Source organism: Varanus komodoensis, unplaced genomic scaffold, assembly GCF_004798865.1.
Source record: "Varanus komodoensis strain SLA01 unplaced genomic scaffold, ASM479886v1 scaffold110, whole genome shotgun sequence".
Classification (NCBI taxonomy): domain Eukaryota; kingdom Metazoa; phylum Chordata; class Lepidosauria; order Squamata; family Varanidae; genus Varanus; species Varanus komodoensis.
This window is the reverse complement of record NW_025335318.1, coordinates 1,262,870-1,282,282: the sequence shown is the minus strand read 5'-3', so window position 1 is coordinate 1,282,282 and position 19,413 is coordinate 1,262,870. Positions and strand designations below refer to the sequence as shown.

The 19,413-nt window shown below is 48.5% G+C and overlaps 2 protein-coding genes across 2 annotated transcripts in view; one reads left to right on the top strand and one right to left on the bottom strand.

Moving 5' to 3' along the window:
• Positions 1-3,542, top strand: part of LOC123018554 (olfactory receptor 5M11-like) — a 7,653-nt gene extending 4,111 nt beyond the window's left edge. The window contains exon 2 of the mRNA XM_044420762.1: positions 3,437-3,542. Within this exon, the coding sequence (XP_044276697.1) occupies positions 3,437-3,542 (106 nt within the window). The remainder of the gene's footprint in view (positions 1-3,436) is intronic.
• Positions 3,543-5,630: 2,088 nt separating this feature from the next.
• On the bottom strand, positions 5,631-6,581 carry LOC123018553 (olfactory receptor 1009-like). Its single transcript, XM_044420761.1, has one exon. It carries the CDS (start codon positions 6,579-6,581, stop codon positions 5,631-5,633), a length of 951 nt encoding a protein of 316 aa, XP_044276696.1.
• Positions 6,582-19,413: the final 12,832 nt, after the last annotated feature.

Below are 19,413 nucleotides of genomic sequence, written 5' to 3'. Positions count from 1 at the left end.
CCCTGTTGGTCTTCCTGGACCTCTCAGCGGCTTTCGATACCATCGACCATGGTATCCTTCTAGATAGGCTAGTGGGATTGGGAGTAGGAGGCACTGCTTTGCAGTGGTTCCGCTCCTATCTCAATGGCCGATTCCAGAAGTTGGTGCTGGGGGACTATGGCTCTGCGCCATGGCAGTTATGCCATGGAGTTCCGCAGGGGTCCATTTTGTCCCCCTTGCTATTTAACATCTACATGAAACCGCTGGGAGAGGTCATCAGGAGGTGTGGGATATGGAATCATCAGTACGCTGATGATACCCAGCTCTTCCTCTCTTTTTCAACCAATCCAGGTGAGGCAGTGGCTGTGCTGAACCGGTGCCTGGCTGAGGTAATGGGCTGGATGAGGTCCAATAAACTGAAGCTCAATCCAGACAAGATGGAGGTCCTGTTGGTGGGTGGTTCGGGCTCTGGGGTAGGTGACTTGGACCTTGTCCTGAATGGGGTTGCACTCCCTCTAAAGGACAGAGTCCGCAGCCTGGGAGTGCTCCTCGACCCAGAGCTGTCTCTGGAAGCTCAAGTGACTGCGGTAGCGAGGAGTGCTTTCCTTCAGCTTCGGTTGATCCATCAGCTGCGTCCCTACCTGGAGAACGATTGCCTGGTGACAGTGAAACATGCATTGGTTACTTCCTGACTGGACTTCTGTAACTCACTCTATGTGGGGCTGCCCTTGAAGACGGTCTGGATACTTCAGATGGTGCAAAATAGAGCTGCCAGGTTGCTGACGGGGACTGGGCATTGTTCTCATATAACCCCAGTCCTCTACCAGCTTCACTGGCTCCCCATCAGAGCCCGGGCCCAATTCAAGGTGTTGGTTATCACCTATAAAGCCCTTAACGGCTTGGAACCTGGATATCTAAAGGAACGCCTGCGTCCATAGTTGCCCTCCCACCCCTTGAGATCGGTGGCAGAGGCCCTTCTCTGGGAGCCCTCCGTGAAAGATATTAGGAGGCAAAGTACCCGGAGGGCTTTTTCTGCGGTGGTGCCCCACTTTGGAATGCGCTCCCCAGAGAGGTCCGCCTGGTGCCATCGTTATTTGTTTTTCGGTGCCAGGCCAAGACCTTTTTATTTAAATGATGTTTTAATAATTGTTGATTTTATTTATTGGTTTTAAAATATTGCACCAGGATGTTTCCAGATTTTATATGTATGTATTTGTATATGTATTTATTTATGAAGTTGGAAGCCATACCGAGGCTTATGTGAATGGGACAGCATACAAAAATTCCAAATAAATAAATAAAAAATAAATAAAATGTGCACAGACATTGTTACTATTCTTTTAAATACTTGGATTTGTGTGACTGTTGGGGGTGGGGCAGTTCTTCAGGCCTGGAACCAAGAAGCCTCACCTAAGCGATGTTCTGGAGAGAACCTGCTGTCAAAACTTTACTGAATTTTTAAGAATTTGTACCTCATCAGAATATTTCATGGAGATTGAAAGACCATGGTCAATAGGTTAAGGTGTATGGCATATTTTATTTATTTATTTATTTATTAAAACATTTTTATGCCGCCCCATTCGCCGAAGCCTTGGGGCAGCTTACAACAATAAATAAAACCAATAAGTTAAAATATACATATAGATAATCATTATAATTTAAAACACACAATATAAAATAAGCCTCCCTGGCCAGATAAAATTCAGTGGTATTCACATTTAAAATGTTGCTTAAATAAAAAGGTCTTCACCTGGCGCCAAAAAACAACTAACGACGGCGCCAGGCGGACCTCTCTGGGGAGCGCATTCCATAACTTAGGCGCCACCGCTGAGAAAGCCCTCCTCCGAGTAGCCACCCTCCTAATTTCCTTCACTGAGGGCTCCCGGAGGAGGGCCTCTCCTGCCGATCTCAGGGGGCGACTGGGCATATATGGATGTAAGCGCTCCTTCAGGTAACCAGGACCCAAGCCGTTTAGGGCCTTATAGGTCATTACCAACACCTTGAATTAAAATGTCTCTCAAACTGAGGGGCTCCTTCTATGTACTTTCCATCTCATGGGGGTCCTGGTGGGGAAGGGGAGGCAAGCGTGCCGATGACGCCTCCCTCCCTGGCACGCTGCTCTGGGTGATCCCTGCCCTCCAAGGTGCAAGCAGCTGCAGCTGCAGCGAGGAATGGAGGGGGTGAAAGTCTCCTCTGCTCTTCTGCTGGTGGGAGAAACCTCAGAGTGGGAATCCATCCCCAGGATGGACCCACCTGCAGAAGATGCTCGGGATCCAAGCCTTCGTCTCCCACAGTTCCTTCTGGATGATGTGGGAAGAATAAGGCACATATGTGCGCTTGATTTGCAAGTTGTTCAAATCTTTGATACATCAGTTAATCTTAGGGAGCAATGCATCTGAAAAGGAGGTGCTTGCCAACTAGATTGCCTTGAAAGGTTTGGGTCAGGGCCTAGTTTTACATTCACGAAGAAACACAGAGCACTTAGAAATGCAAAGTTTATGCAGCAGAAAAGACAGGGCAGGCACAAGCTGCTAACCCACTGTTGCACAAGCAACAAATATCCCTATTGAGTCACCATCTCACTCAGTATTTCTGAAGCGGTAACAAGCTTCCTGCCCAAGTTTTCTGGCTGCTGTTGATGAGGTAATTTCTGGGTGTCTCATGACAAAGGTCATCCTCCTTGCAGGGTTGGTTTGCCTACTTTCTTTCAGGGGAAATGGCTTATACCTGGCTTTTCCCATCAAGAATTACAGCATTCTTAATGGGAAAATGACAGAATATTATTACAGAATATTCTGAAAAAAATGACAGAATGTTATTCCCTATTGACTCTTATCTCATTCACACTGGCTAGCCCAAGATAGGTGGTCTCCTCCCCAAATGCAAGGTTCCTCCAAGGTGGCTTCATGGCCAGGGAATTTGTCTTTCTGGCGCTAAGACTGATATCTGCACATGCCATATTGCAACTGCAACACCGTACAAACAGAACTATGAAGAATCCCTTTTTCAATGAAAACAATGCATACCGTCCTATTTATGAGTGCATTAAATTATGCAGAGGTTAAGATGCTTCGCGTGCTAAAACAAGAATTTCTGGCTTGCCCACCATTCTGTCAGGGCCCCCTTAAACTCCCTGTTCCTCAGCTGTCTATCAGCGGCTCAGCATGAGGATCAAGGCAGTGCAGAAGATGGACGCACTTTTGCCCTGGGCCACACAGCAGCTGGAGCCGAGTCTCAAACCCTCCGAGGGTTGTGGTGGCTCCCAGTAAGTGCTCGCATCAGCGTGAGAGGGTGTCGGGAGAGGGGGAATGCTGCCAAAGAAACACTGTAGGTGGTGCTGGGGTCACAGAAAGTGAAGGAGGTGTTCATGGCTGCATTTAGGAACCCAGCCAGGAACCAGGTGTTAGGAAGAAGACACACATTTTCCAAGGCATAATAACCTTGTTGTGGGTTACAGATGGCATAGCCTTTGTCATATCTCACACTACCAAAATGAAACCCTCAGTGCCTGGTCAGGAGCTGGTTCCTTCCCTCTGGTTCCAAAGCCCAAGACAGCCCTTTGAAAATGCAGGTCTTTGATTTAGACTCCTCAGATAACAAAACAGTTTGAGCACTAAATAACCTTCTACCAAAGCTGGAAGGAGAAGCTCCTGCTCATGTAAAGAGCCAAATCCAAACTGGACACTTTTGCTCAGTCCCTCCCCTTCTGTAAAATGTCTGGCTCCACCTTCAGGGTGGCTCTCTCTGCTAGAGGGCAAGACAGCTTGAACAGCACAGTCCATCCAGTGGAGGAGCTCATTTCTCCCAAGGCTTCCCCACTGGGTCAAGGTCTGGATCTGCCCTCCTGGAAACCCTTCCTCCCCTTCCCAAACAGGCTGAGTGTCACGCTCAGCCTGAGAAACGTTACTAGGCACGGTTGAAGGAGCTTCACAGGCTTCACCTCCCCACATGCTCTTCCTCCCGCTCCTGTTCAGAATCTGAGGAGTCCCACTGAATGGTCCGCAGCATGTGGGGGACTGGCCCCCTCGCCAGGCCCTGCGCACGAGCCAGAGAAGTAGGATCGCATGGCCCATCTGTGGCATGGATGCTGCAAGTGTCACTCCCAAGTTCACCAGCATCTCGGGGGTGATGGCAGTGGAGTAACAGACATCAGCACAGGACGTGCGGCAAAGGGAAAAGGACATGGGGGTGCGGAGTCAAGAACGGGCCCCACTCAGCACAAGCACCCCCAGACTACACACCAAGCTGCCTGTGCCGATGCCAAGATAGATTGCAACGAGGGGGACCTGCGGGTCTGGCAGCTCTCTCACTTCACAAAGAATGATGCAGCCATGGTGTGCGATTGCCATGGCCCTTTTCTCACCAGGTGCTTTTTTCTCCTTTTGAAACATTAGGAAAATAGTCTAGACTGTCAACCTGAATTCATTCATTCATCCATCCATTCATTCATTCATTCAATCAATCTATATCCCACTTTTTTCTTATAGTCAGCTCAAAGCGGCTTACATCATGCTCCTCCTCCTGTTCCCAATCTTATCCCCACAACAACAACCCTGTGAGGTAGGTTGGGCTGAAAGTCTGAGACTGGCCCAGAGTCACCCAGTGGGCTCCATGGCTGAGTGGGGCTAGAACCCAGATCGCCTGAGTCCCAGTCCCATGTTCTTAATGTGCGTTAAACTGCATTCCATACATGCCCCACGGATTAAGAGAAATCAGCACAGCAATGCATGCATATTTTCATATAAGCCTTTTTAAAATTCTCCGAGTTTGGGATGAACTGAACTCGAGACTGGAAAATAAGAAGTGTGCAACCAGCAGACTTGTCTATCTGACTGACTGTTCTTGTTCAAGTCTACCTTTTTGCCCACAAACATATTTGCAGGGACCAGGCAAGCATGGACAGGGCAGCACCATTCCAAGGACTGGGACCGCCTGATCCCCAGTGGCAGGAATGGCCCAGACAATGGTGTGCCTGTGGAGCAGGAGTGGCGGATGCCCCTTCCTGTGTGCACACGGGATCTCCGTCTGCCAGGCAGCGAGGAGGAGGGGGAGCAAAGGAGGCTGGTGACCCTGGTGGGGAGGGAGACCTACTGGGGAGGGTGTCCTCCGAGGCAGCTTGGCAAGGGCCTGCCAGGACCTGCAGCCGGCACTGACAACCACAACCCATCCTGAACCTGTCTTCATTTATCTCTAGCCGTGTATAAGGCAGAATAAACCAGGTGCTCTGAGCACCCTATAACAGAGTGAAGAGATGATCCATCCCAGGCACTATTGTTAGTTCTGAAATGAAGCTAATTGAAAGCTTGGAATACTATATATAAATATTTCATATTATTCCAAGGACTGCTGACTGGGCAGAGTTTTAAAAGGCAGAAAGGCATTAAACTTGGCAAGTTGATTCTTGGCATTATTCAGTTCACATTCCTATAAATGACTTAAACTTTTCTCTCTTTGTAAAGAAGCCCTCAGACTACAAATTGGAAAATAAACAGTGTTTCAAGATGCTCTCTTTTCAAAAAGTCAGGCTTACAAAGGCTTCGATGGTTGAATGGTTGGAAAAAGGCATGGAACGTGTCGTCCTCACTTCGGCTGTATGAGTCCAAGGGTGCAACACCCAACAGCATTCTTAAGATTGGCACCAGCTGCCCATCTCACAACTTTGGCTGTGAAAGAGAGATTGCTTTGCTCAGCCTTTTCCTCAAGGCCTTCTTCACTTCCTCATTCCTGAGGCTGTAGATGATGGGGTTGAGCATGGGGATCACAATGGTGTAGAAGACGGACACGATTTTGCCGTGCTCCACGGCCTCAAGCCCCCCGGGTTGCACATACATGAAGGTCAGGGAACCGTAGTACAAGACGATGGCAGTCAGATGGGAGGCACAGGTCGAGAAGGTCTTGTGCCTGCCTGTGGATGGCCGCATCTTGCAAATGGTGGAAATGATATAGCCATAGGATACCAGGACTGTCACGGCATTCAGCAGCACGACAAAAGTGGAGAGGATATAGAGGACCACCCTGGAAGTAGAGTTATCTGAGCAGGAGATCCGCAGCAAGGGAGGGATGTCACAGTAAAAGGAGCTGGCCTCATTGGGTCCGCAGAAGGAGAGTCTGAAGGTGCCACTGGCGTGGACAAAGGCTGTCACAAGCCCCAGCAGGTAGCATGCAGCCAGGAGCTGCAGACAGACCTTCCTGGCCATGGCAAGAGGGTAAACCAGTGGGTTGCAGATGGCGACAAAGCGATCATACGCCATGGCAGCCAGCAGAAAGCACTCCGTGGTGGCGTAGAAGCTGAAGAACCACAACTGGATTGCACACGCCATGTATGAAATGGCCTTTCTCAGGGCAAGGAGGTCGTGCAGCATCCTGGGGATGATGGTGGAGGAGTAGCAGATGTCAATGAAGGCCAAGTTGCTGAGGAAAAAATACATTGGCAGTTGCAGGAGGGGATCTGTCTGGATCAGCACAATCATACCCAGATTTCCTGTGAGGGTCATGAGATAAACCAGGAGGAAGAGGAAGAACAAGGGAATCTCCAATTCAGAATGGTCTGAGAAGCCTAAAAGGATGAACTCCGACACTTGGGTTCCGTTTCTTTCTTGCATTCTTCCTGGAGGCCTAGGCTTCCATCAGGATCAAGGGCTAAGCTGAGGGTTGGGCTCTGCCAGGAAGGGCAGTTTCAAAACCACCATGAAGGAATCAGATCAGTCATGGCTGCATTGAGAACAGATTTTTAAAGGTACCTTAACAGGTTATTTCTTCTTCTGTGTTTCAGAACTAGAGATTTTTAAACCATTTTTCATGTCACACAACTCAAGGCTATTATGTGCCTACTTCAAGGCTGATGTTCCACAATGCAGATTTAGCGATGCTCACACATTACTTATTTAACAGCAAAACATCAGCTTTTCCTGGAGGACCATCCACACCTGTTCATAAAATTCTTTAAAGAGAAGCATGCAAGCGGCTTCCTCTGGTGGTTTTCTGTTGTTCTCTCCCCAATCCTTGTTCGCACAACCAGTGTTCCTGCACATGCCTGACCCAGGCACCATGCCCAGCAGCACCCCCATGTGCTCCAGATGCCCATGGATGGATGGCAGGCTTGGCATGGCCAGCCCAGGCCAAGTCTTCTATCTTTTAGTGAATCCATCAGTTTCCTTAAGTGTTCTTCAGGATGGAGGGTCTAGAGTGCATGGTACAGCTACCCTGTCAGTTTACATAGAAACAAAGCACATCGGGAGGGGTCTCCTGGGCTATTTAGACTGACCCCTGGCTCCAGCCAGCTCCACTCAAGTAATCCCCAACGTGTGGTTGCCCAATTGTTCCTTGAACACCCTCACTGATGGGGTCTCAACCACCTCCCTTGGAAGCCCATTAGATATCCTAGGGGTCCCAACTGTCAGGAAGTACTTCCTGACATCCAACCTGAAGCCTGGTTCCTTGAACTCTGGCCCGTCAGGACACATCCTGCCCTCCTCTGCAGGGAAGAACAGGTCACAGTCCTCCTCCACCTGATATCCCCTCACATACCTATAAGTTGCTAAAAGATCCCCTCGGAGTCTCCTCTTCTCCAGGCTGAAAAGACCCAGTTCCTTCAGTCTCACCTCTTATGTCATCCCTCCCAACCCAGCTACCATTCTTGAGACCTTATCTTAATAAATTTTCTGCAGTAAACAAGAAGATGGAAGATGTGTCAGGAAAACATGGCAGAGTTATGACTGGAAGCTGTAATTGTCTGTCTCTCACCCCCAACACACACACACACACACAAAATGTGGTAATTGATGGCAGGACCAAAGCCTCATCTGGAAGCATGCCAATGCCAAACCAATCGTACAAGGGCTTATTTAGATATTTGTCCTGTTAATTACCTCATGACCTGCAGCTCTCTCTTGCATCTGAGGAGATCCTTGTTTCACTTGCTCCTTCCAGGAGACCAAGTTCCAGGTGAAGCAGGACAATAGGGCAGCTGGCGAAAGATGATTTAAGGAAGTGGGGAAGTTATAAAAACAACTCATTGGAACATATGCCATAGCATGAATAATTCTAGTGCAATATATGGGGCTACTGAACAAATGTATAAAATGACATCATTACAAAAAAAAAATTTTTCCCCTGAAACTCAGTGGTGAGCGACTGGGTTCCATCCACTCAAATTAACTGAAAGCAAGTTGCTTAATCATCACTCCGATGGATCTTTGAAAAGAAAATGCCAACTGTGGAAGATCTTCCCAGTAATGCCAACCACCCATCCTGCAAACAAAAGACTCTTTCCTTCCCCTAGGAAAATTCAGCACAGAATGTTTTATATGCTTGTGTGGGTGTGGATGGTGCTCGTTAGTCGATGGTGTGAGCACCCTTCCCTTGGGGCACATCCCATGGGACTCAGCCCAGGCAGAGCGTGGAGCGAGGAGGAGGATCGTGGCAGACGCATCCAGTGATCATGACAATGGGCCTGCTTATGCCCCCTTGCTCTAAAGAGAGCGCCTGGGGCATGGCATGTTGGGGTCTGGGTTCAGCTGGCTGTCCCCTTCACCACCCACACAAATTAAGGTGGTGTTCTCCCCGATGTCCATGGGAATGGCTGTGCCTGGGCCCCTTGTGCAGCAGGGCGCTGTTTCTATCCCGTGGCCCCTCCGGCGTGTCTCAGCACCATGGGATCCTGCGAGTTCTCCAGGGCTAGAGGTGCACTTTTGACTGCTGAGATAGCAATCATGGGACTCACTTTCAGCTGCCATGAGATGCTTGCCCAAGCGGCTCTTCACCTGCAGCTGGAGAGTGCCAGGAACTCCAGAGCCCAGTTCAGCCCCCACCTCTCCCCTCCGGGCCCGACCTGCTCTCATCTGGCACTGCAGCAGTGGCCATGAACAGCGCTTGCTCCGAGCTCCAGGAAAGCTGCCTGCACCAGCACCCTCCCTCCATTCTGGGCTCTGCCCCTGCTTGGAGGATGCTGTTTCTGGCCCTATCCCGTTTCAAATCAAACCTCATCACCTGTAAGTCGTAACAACCAGGGCTGGGCTACGTGGTCAGATAGATCTGCTTAGTCAGCCAGCAGCTTTTATGCCCCAACGTCCCAGTTCTGCCCAAAGTGCTCAGGATCCCCACCTTACTGCCCCATCCTCATCCTCCATCCTGTGATCTTGGCTCATGGCCTGTATATTTATGAGCTTCTTCCCTGCCAGTGTGCAATATCTCCCTGTTGCCCATCGCAGCGGCTCAAAACACCCCAAAAGTAGTTGGCCAGAGGGAGGCCACACAGGAAAAAAAACCACAGCCATATTGAATTTCCTGTCCCAGAAGGGAGGGGGGATAAGAACAAAAAGAACTTTGTGTAACCCGCAGCTAACAAGCCAGCCTGACCTCGAGGACAGTAATCAACAGGACAGTGGAAACTGGTTATGGCCGCCATGAAAGTTGCAAATGTGGAGGGAGTAAGAACATGGCAAGCCTATGTGAATCTCAAGCAGATAAGAAATAGGTATGGGAAATATCTGGTCCTTGACAGGAGAAAGCACTCTTTGAAGCCAACAGCAGTGGAGGTATGGCTACACTGATGGATTGATGCATTAGAGGTGTATTAGGTGACCTAATTGGGAATAAAATGCATGTACCAGGGTGCAACTTTCAAGGCACTGCTTTGGGCTGCGTATCCCCTTTTCTCTCCCCTTATTCTATAGTGCACTAGAATGAGGCTGGTTTGGCTCTAAGGCTCGTCTCAGGCTCCTTTTGACTTGGGGCCTGGGGCCCACCCAGGCTCGCCCTGAGCTGTTGACTGGCTGAGTTCTGTAACATCCCTTTTGTGAAATGGACCATTCACACAGTCATGGTGGGGGAAGCATGGGAGGAGAGAGAACATGGCAGCTTCCTCACGCAAGGCCATTAATCAACTGTTAACCTACTCCAGCTCCTTTAAATTGTATAGCTGAATCGAGATCTGAGCACTACATGTAGGCAATTCCATCTCTGGCTTTTCTGCTGCCTGGCCTGGCATTCTGGTATAGTGGGATAGCACAAATACTCAAGAGGAGATCAATTTTTTTTTTTTTTGGATCCGCAATTAAACGCTGCGCTGTTCCTGTTCCTAACAAAGGAACTCATTGAAAGTGCTCATGGGACACGGAAATGAAACTGGAGGGACTTGCTGTCATCTAAAGAACTCGTCAACAACCATGAGCAGGGAATGACAAGTGTGCAATTATTGCCTTTTGCAGATATTTCCAGAGAGAGGCTATTTCTATAACAGAAGACGTGCGTGCAGGGCATGACGAAGGACCAGCACAGTGACAGTGAGACGCTTGCATGCAGGAGGGCTGGGATGAAGTCTGCATGAGATCCAGTTCCGCTTGTGGGACAATGGGGGGTTGCAAATGAATGTATTGCTATATATATTACTATTTCCTCCTGACACTACTTTATAGCATGTTTCTCTTGTGAGATTTATTGTTCCTATTATGGCATTATGGCAAAACAGCAATGCAGGAAAAGAGAATTGAATAACATGAGTTCCTTCAGCTTCCCAGCAATGCTCACAGACACTGCCCACCTTCTCCTCCTCCTCTTCTAAATCTCATTAGGTGAGACACATAGAAAATGGCTGAAAAGAATCACACCTCGGTCTCTGCGTTTGTTCTCTTAGGGTTTGCAGTCTCCCTGGGTACTTTACAAATTTGACAATACCATGATTAATATGAAGCACATATAATAAAAGCACATAGAAGAACACAATTATCCCACTAATAACTACCGTAAGACAATAGAGGATAGTGCAAAATCCCTCATTCAGGGGAACAATAAGATATAGTAAAAATGAGGATAAAATCTAACTGGTTAAAATATTGGGTAAATGAAATGGTTTTGGCTTGGTGCTTTCTGAATTCCCCACCCTTCAGCGTCATGGAATGACTGTGCTAGGAGGGCAAATGGAAACATTGGTGCCGCTGGACACCAAAAGCAATGCAGGAGACGCTATTTGTCGGGTTTCTGGCGGGGGGAAACGGCAAAATCTGCTGTCAGCATCCAGATTTACCAGATCCTCCCAAGGCCTCGCCTGCTGGCCATTCAAAGTTCAATCCCAGAGTGGCGTCCGATCGGCCCTTTTCAGCTTACAAGCGAGCAGCCTGAGCTTGGTGCTCCATCTGATCACAGCCTGCCTTACACCTCTATTTTCCACTGTTTCCTTCCCATTGCACAGAACGTCTGATTTGGAAATGCTGTTGCTTGCCCAGCCCCTGCAGCAGCCCCTTCCCTGGAGAGGCTCCGAGCCAAGGCCCCGGGCTTCCGGGAAGTGCTGCGGCTCTGCCACAGAGCGCCTGCGTTGCATGCAGGCCGTCCCAGGCCCAACCCAGCGGCCTGCTGGCCCGGCACACAGGAACCCCTGCCTGGAATCTGCTAGGCTGCTCCCAGCCCCGGGCTGCTGGCCGCTTCTCCCGTCGCCACTGGATGCTTCCCCAACGTCCGGGCCCCCCTGTGGGTTGGTGCCCTTTCCTCCCCCAGGTCCTCCCGATTTGTCCCAGGGGAAGCCTTACCTAGGCAATGTTCTGGAGAGAACCACTGTTGGTGGTGCTGGAGTCACCCAACTAGGAACCAGGTCTTAGGAAGCTGCTGCACTCTTTCCAAGACATAACAACCTTGTTGTGGGTTATGGTTGGCAAAGTCTCTGTCTTGTGCCACACTGCTAAGGGGAAACCCACAGTGCCTGGTCAGGAGCTGGGCCCTTCCCTCTGGTTCCAAGACCCAGGACAGCCCTTTGAAAATGCAGGTCTTTGATTTAGACTCCTCAGATAAAAGAACTGCTTGAATTCTAAATAAACTTCTACCGAAGCTGGAAGGAGAAGCCCCTGCCCATGTAGAGCCGAATCCAAACTGGACACTTTCCCTCAGTCTCTTCCTTTCAGTAAAACATGGGAGGAGAGAGAACATGTGAGCTTCCTTATACAAGGCAGTTACTCAGCTGTTAAACTACTCCAGTTCTTTTAAATTTCATAACAGAATCGGGATCTGAGCACTACCTGTGGGGAATTCCATCTTCTCCTTTTCTGCTGCCTGGCCTGGCATTTTGATATAGTGGGATAGCACAAATATTCAAGAGGAGATCACGTTTTCTGTTGCACCTGCAATTAAATGCTGCATTGTTCCTGTTCTTAAAAGAGGGATTCACTGAAAGTGTTCATGGGACATGGAAGTGAAATGGGGGGGGGGGTTGATGTTGTCTAAAGAACCCATCAACATCCCTAAGCAGGGAATGACAAGTGTGCAATAATTGTCTTTTGTGGACATTTTGTGGATATTTCCAGGCCTATAAGTCTAATGCAGAAATACAGAGAGACTAGGTGCTTACCTGTCTCCTCTTACCTATCACATACCCATGGCTAGCTTCACAACCCTCCACCACATGGGTCCTCAAACTACAGCCCACGGGCCACATCCAGCCTGCCATGCTGATTTATCCACCCCTCAGAGCTTTTGGACTCGCTCAGAGAAAATGGTCTCCAAGCGAGTCCAAAAGCTCTGAGCTGTGCAGGCGTACTCAGTGGGAAGATGGCCGCAATCACAGTTGCGCTCGTGCAGGGAGGATGAGCGCGATCGCTTTCATGCTGAGGGGGGGGGGGGGATGGCTGCAATTGAGCTTGGGGTGGGGGGAGATGGCCTTGATTGTGCCCACTTTCCTTGCACAAGCGCGATCACATCCATCTCTCACCCTCCCAGCATGATCATGGACATTGTAGCTTGAGTTTGAGGACCCCAGCTCCACCCGCAGGGGACCTTCTGCAGTGAGTACTCTTCCTACTCAGGGAGGCTTCCCAGCAACTGAGAACTCTGGAAGGTCCAGGGTCAGAATCACACCTGGACAAATGTGTCTTCAGAGAAGGAAAGGAAATCTGGTCCTCCCCATGTAAGAAAGACCTATAGCAGCTCCCAGGGGGCTAAGCCATGCAGTACTGTGGAATCCTGCAGGCCTCTGAATCCTGCAGGCCTCTTCAATCTGTGTGAAACGGGGAGATGGCCTGCCAGTTGTATATGCCACCCTCCAAATGGAGGGATGCTTCTTGCTTAACAGAGAAAGATGTTAGTAGCAGGTCCTTGGGACTAGCCTGCACCTTATATTTGGATCTGTGCTAGTGTTTGCTTGTTTTCCAGCGGAGTGCATCCATGGAACTCACAGTGTCCTGACAACACATCAGTCACAGAAGATGAGTTAAATTATGATAGATGCTGCTTCAGAAAACCCAGGCAAGACCCAGGCCCTCAGTGGATAGAACTGGGAAACAAAACAGATGTTGGCCAAAGATTGGTACTGAGTTATTCATGTGCTAGCTAGAGAAGGGCACCTTGGAGAGGGAACCTCACCCCCAGGCATCTGTCACTCTCGGACAAGAGTAACCTCGCTTGGCCGTCACCCGTCGGCTTTGGCTTAGACTCACTTAGCATGGTGCTAGAGAATGGACCCTGGCATGCTCCTCCCATTCTCCCCATCACCCTGTGTGGGGCATAGCGCCGGAAGGAGGCTACAGTGGCAACGGAGCACAGCACTCACTACTGGGCAGCCTGACACTGGGACTCATAGATCACTGGTGCTGAGCTATCAAAGTCGTATGCTTTGTGTGTGCTTGTCCTTTCTTTTCGGATTTAGATCCATAGGATTTAAGAGCATGGCTGGTGACATGAGGACTAGCACAGTGACAGTTTTCAGGATCCTGAGGCTGACAAGTATAAAAACATTAGCTGTAGGCTTTAAGCAATGAGTAGGAAGGGAAGGAACGGTGTTCCGGGGTCTAATTAGCAACTTCTTCCACAGCTTGTGGCCAGTCCAGTGAGGCATTATTAAAGGAGGAGTATGACTACACCTGAACATGTGCTGATCTCCAGGGAAAGGAAGAGAATGAATACATAATTGTGTGCTGAGGAAATTATTAGTAGAAAAGAATATCTGCTATTCTTTGTTTCTTAAGTCCTATTATTGTTAATTGCAACATACAGAGTGTGTTATAATTGCTCTCTCCACAGTTTCTCTTTTGCTCCAGAACAAAATACTGCTTAAAATACTTTCTACACTGTGGAAAGTTATGATGCAAGACATGGTGCAAGCTTAGAAGGAAACTTGGGGCATTTAGATGCATGCCAGGGATTGACTCCACTGGGAGCTAAATGCAAAGAAAGACGGATGGACAGATGTGTTCGTGCAGAAGGAAAGTAATTGTAGTTTTTGTAGTAATTGTGTATGACAGTCTTATCCACCAATGCAGGTGTTGTTGCAGTGTTTGGATTGCACACCCCTCCCAGTGTATTCTGCTCATGTCACACACACTCAGGGCAGTTCAGGAGAGAACCAGAAGAAAATATGAGTCACCTCGCTTTCCATACTCAGAGGGAAATGAGGTGTTACGCCACATGCTGTGCTTCCTCCCGGCCCCATAGCATCTAATGCAGTGGGGGGCAACCAGTGCCCCCCCCCCAGATGCTTTGGGCCTCCATCAGTCCTCACCAGGGCAGCCCATGGTGAGGGACCACCAGAATTCTAGGCCAAAGCATCAGGAAGGCCACTGTGGGATTTGCAAGCTGTACCGCTGATAGCAAGACCATAAACAAAAGAAGAAGAAAGCGTATCCAAGTGCAATAGCTGATCACAGCGACGTTGATTTAAAAAAACAAAAAAAGCTAGCACTTCTGCTCCACATACACATGCAACACACCATATGTCTAATTAAGCATCCAGAGGAACCTGGCAGCTGTAATATATGCATCCAAATGCAACCAAAGCAGTTAGGCTGAAAAAGAAACTTAGGAACACTGTGCATTTTGAGGAAGTGGCACATTTTTCCTGTTCACAAGCACTGGCTCACACTGGGCAGTTATGTACTCCTACACACCTGAGGCCAATGTTGGACTGCTCTGTGGATCAAGTCAACTTCTCGGTTAGTGTCCTCTCTTCCCCTGTGCCTCCACCTGCACTAGGTGCGCAGATTCTCTCATTTCTCCCCAAAATCATCATCATCATCATCATCATCATCATCATCATCTCATAATTATTGGAACTAGGTTTAGGGGGACTATATTCCACTCACAGCACTAAAGGATGGAGAATACTTGGCTTAACAGTATTAAGAGTGAAAGGGACCTTGGAGTTGTTGTAGACAACAAACTAAATATGCCCCAAACTGCTAAATATGCTAAATATGCCCCAAACATCCAGGTTTTAAAAGATTGCTGATAATCTGGAGATGGTTCAGAGGAGAGCTGTGGAAATGATGCAGGGCCTGGAAAATAAGTCTTATGATGAGAGGCTGAAAGAACTGGGCCTGCTCAGCTTTGAGAACAGAAGACTATGAGGTGACGTGATAGAATTCTACGGATACCTCACAGGCTGTCACAAAGAAGAAGGAAAAGACCTATTGTTACTCATCCAAAACTGTAGGACACAGAACAATGAACTGAAACTACAGGCTCGACACAAGGAAGAATTTCCTGACTGTGAGAGCAGTACGACAGTGGAACCGGATTCCAAGAGAGGTGGTGTGCTCTTCCACACTAAAGACATTCAAGAAGTAAATAGGCAGCTGTCTGAGTGGGATGGTGTAACTGGTGTCCTGCGTCAGCAGAAGGTCGGCCCAATGGCCTTCTTGGCTCCTTCTGATCCAACTATTCTAATTGACTGAAAATCAAAACAGGAGCACGTCAGTATATTCCTGATTTGGACTTTACGGAAAAGTGAATAAGGAAGTTGTGTTTGTGCTAGAACATAGGAAGTGCTATGCCAGATGAGAGCAAATTCCTACCCAGTTCTGATTCTGTTCACACCGCTCTGTTCAACCAGCTGCCCAAGGAAGTCCACAAGCAGGACATCAGCATCCTCCTGCCTCAGGTGCCCAGCAATGAGCTTCTTGTGCTGGAAGGAACATACATAGCCATCAGGACTAGCAGGCACCAAGAGCCTTCTCCTGAAAGCATTTGTCTCACCCCCTTTTAAGCCATCCAGATTGGCAGCCTTCGCTCCACCTTGCGGCCACAAATTCCATAGCTTAACTATGCGCTGCGTGTAGAGGTACTTCCTTTTATCTGATTTGAATGTCCCACCATTCAGTTTCATAGGAAGACTATGCTGGGTTATCCAACTATGAGTGAAGGAGAAATTCAGCACGGTGCACTATTTTGCACACCTCTATCATGTCACTCTGTAGTCAGCTCTATTTCTATAAAAATAGTCTCAGTTATTGTAGCTGCTCCTTACAAAGGAGTTGCTCCAGTTCCTTGATCATCTTAATTACCCCTTTTTGCACCTTTTCCAACTCTGCAATGCGCTCATTTGAGTGTGGTGACCAGAACTGCATGCAGTATTCCAAGGGTGGCTGCACCATAGTTTTGCATCAGGGAAGTATAACCCTGGCAATGTTATTCTCAGGGCTATGTATTGCGTTCTTATTATGTATCTACTTGTTGCATAAGTTTTTATTCTGCTTATTATGTACAAAGCTTTATGACTGATACAATTATGAAACACTGTGTACATAATCTATCTCAACTTTAGCAAGGCTTTCAACATTGGACCCTTGCCCATCTTGGTTAATAAATGATTCCAAGCATGGGATTGGAACCTGGATCTTGGAAGTGGTTAATGCTTCTCTGAGGGAGGGTCGGGTTCCTGCCCCTTTGAAGCAGGCGGTAGTCTGACCGGTCCTGAAGAAGGCGTCACTGGATCCAGAGATGGCCACTAACTATAGACCAGTGGCCAACATCCCGTTTCTGGGCAAGGTGTTAGAACGAGTGGTGGCGGGACAACTCCAAGCACTCTTGGATGAAACTGATTATCTGGACCCATTGCAGTCCGGCTTCAGAGCCGGGTACGGTACTGAATCTGCCTTGGTCGCCCTGTACGATGACCTGTGCAGGGAGAAGGACAGGGGGAGTGCGTCCCTGTTGGTTCTTCTGGACCTCTCAGCGGCTTTGGATACCATCGACCATGGTATCCTTCTGGATAGGCTTGCGGGATTGGGGGTTGGAGGCACTGCTCAGCAGTGGTTCCGCTCCTATCTCAATGGCCGGTTCCAGAAGGTGGTGCTGGGGGACTATGGCTCTGCGCCATGGCAGCTATGCCATGGAGTACCGCAGGGGTCCATTTTGTCCCCTTGCTGTTCAACATATACATGAAACCGCTGGGAGAGGTCATCAGGAGGTGTGGGCTGCGGAACCATCAGTACGCTGATGATACCCAGCTCTACCTCTCGTTTTCCACCAATCCAGGTGAGGCAGTGGCTGTACTGAACCGGTGCCTGGCCGAGGTAATGGGCTGGATGAGGGCCAATAAACTGAAGCTCAATCCAGACAAGACGGAGGTCCTGTTGGTTGGCGGATCGGGCTTCGGAGAGGGTGAATTGAACCTTGTCCTGAACGGGGTTGCACTCCCTCTTAGGGACAAGGTCCGCAGCTTGGGAGTGCTCCTCGACCCAGAGCTTTCACTGGAAGCTCAGGTAACAGCAGTGGCGAGGAGCGCTTTCCTCCAGCTTCGGCTGATTCATCAGCTGCGCCCCTATCTGGAGAATGACTGCCTCGCGACAGTGACACATGCGCTGGTGACTTCTCGTCTGGACTTCTGTAACGCGCTCTACGTGGGGCTACCCTTGAAGACGGTCCGGATACTTCAATTGGTCCAAAATAGAGCTGCCAGGCTGCTGACGGGGACTGGACGTTATGTTCACATGACTCCAGTTCTCCGTCAGCTTCACTGGCTTCCCATTGAAGTCCGGGCCCAATTCAAGGTGTTGGTAATGACCTATAAAGCCCTAAACGGCTTGGGTCCTGGTTACCTGAAGGAGCGCTTACATCCTTATATGCCCAGCCGCCCCCTGAGATCGGCGGGAGAGGCCCTTCTCCGGGAGCCCTCCATGGAAGAAGTTAGGAGGGTGGTTACTCGGAGGAGGGCTTTCTCAGCGGTGGCGCCTAAGTTATGGAATGCGCTCCCCAGAGAGGTCCGCCTGGCGCCGTCTTTATTTGTTTTTCGGCGCCAGGCGAAGACCTTTTTATTTAAGCAGTATTTTAAATGTTAATATTATTGAATTTTATTTGGCCAGGGCGGCTTGTTTTATAGTGTATGTTTTATATTATATATTTGTATTTTATTGTATATATTTTAAAATGTTATTTTAATTTTTTGTTGTAAGTCGCCCCGAGGCTTCGGCGAATGGGGCGGCATAAAAATGTTTTAATAAATAAATAAAATAAAAACATAGTGCCCCACAACATTCTGAAAAACAAACTAGCAAAATGTGGACTATGTAGAATGACTATTAGGTGGATCCAAATTCGACAAGTAAATCAGACACAAAGAGTGCTCGTCAACGGCACCTTCTATAACTGGACAAGGTAACTAGTGAGGTGCCACAGGGTTCAGTCCTAGGCCAAGTGCTCTTCAGCATATCTATTAATGATCTTGATGAGGAAGTACAAGGAAGAATAATCAGATTTGCAGACACTACAAAACTCGTAGATTGTTGAACACCCTGGAAGACCAAGAGAGGATCCAAGGCAATCTAAATAAGCTTGAAGGGTGGGCTGAAAGCAACAGAATGAGATTTAGTAAGGACAAATGACAAGTCCTCCACCTAGCAAAAGAAACCAGATGCATTGATACAAGATGGGGGATATGTGGCTCAACAGTAGAAAAAGACCCTGGAGTTTCTGTGGACAACAGGCTAAATATGAGCCAACAATGCAATGTAGCAGCAGAATTGGCAAATGCTGTTTTGGGATGCCGTTTTAATAGAAGTATTACTTCCAGATCCTGAGAAGTAATAGTTCCCCTATATTCTTCTCTAGTCAGACCTCATTAAGAATACTGTGTCCCATTCTGGGCACCAAGATTCAAGAAAGATGCAGAAAAATTAGAAGGGTTCTGGAGGAGGGGAACAAAAAATATCCAGGATTTGGAAACATTGCCCCATGAGGAGAGACTGGTATGTTCTTCCTTGAGAAGAGAAGGCTGAGGGGAGATATTATATCACACTATAAGTACCTAAAAGGCTGTCACAAAGAGGAAGGACAAGAGCGAGATCTCTTCTTGCTGATACCAGCATGTAGGTCATGGAATAATCAGCTCAAGCTGCTGGACCTGCTTCAGGCTGGATATCAGGAAAAATTTCCTCACTGTCAGAGCAATATGACAGTGGAACCAGTTGCACAGGGAGGTTGTGGGCTCTCCCACACTAGAGACATTCAAAAAGAAACTGGACAGCCATCCCAGTGGCATGGTGTAACTTGGTATTCTGCAATACTTCTTGCCCCTTCCAACTCTGCTATTCTGTGATTCTATGATCTATATGAAACTTTAAAAATGGGCATCCATGGCAACCCTAGAGAAATCAGCAAAAAGATTAAATATGTCCCCCTCCTTGGTCTCTGCCTCATTGCCTACTCAGATTACAGGGAAACATGGGAGGTTGCATTGTT

What these genes read in the sequence shown, in the direction of transcription:
- LOC123018553 (XM_044420761.1), bottom strand. Translation starts at nt 6,581, where the DNA reads ATGCAAGAAAGAAACGGAACCCAAGTGTCGGAGTTCATCCTTTTAGGC.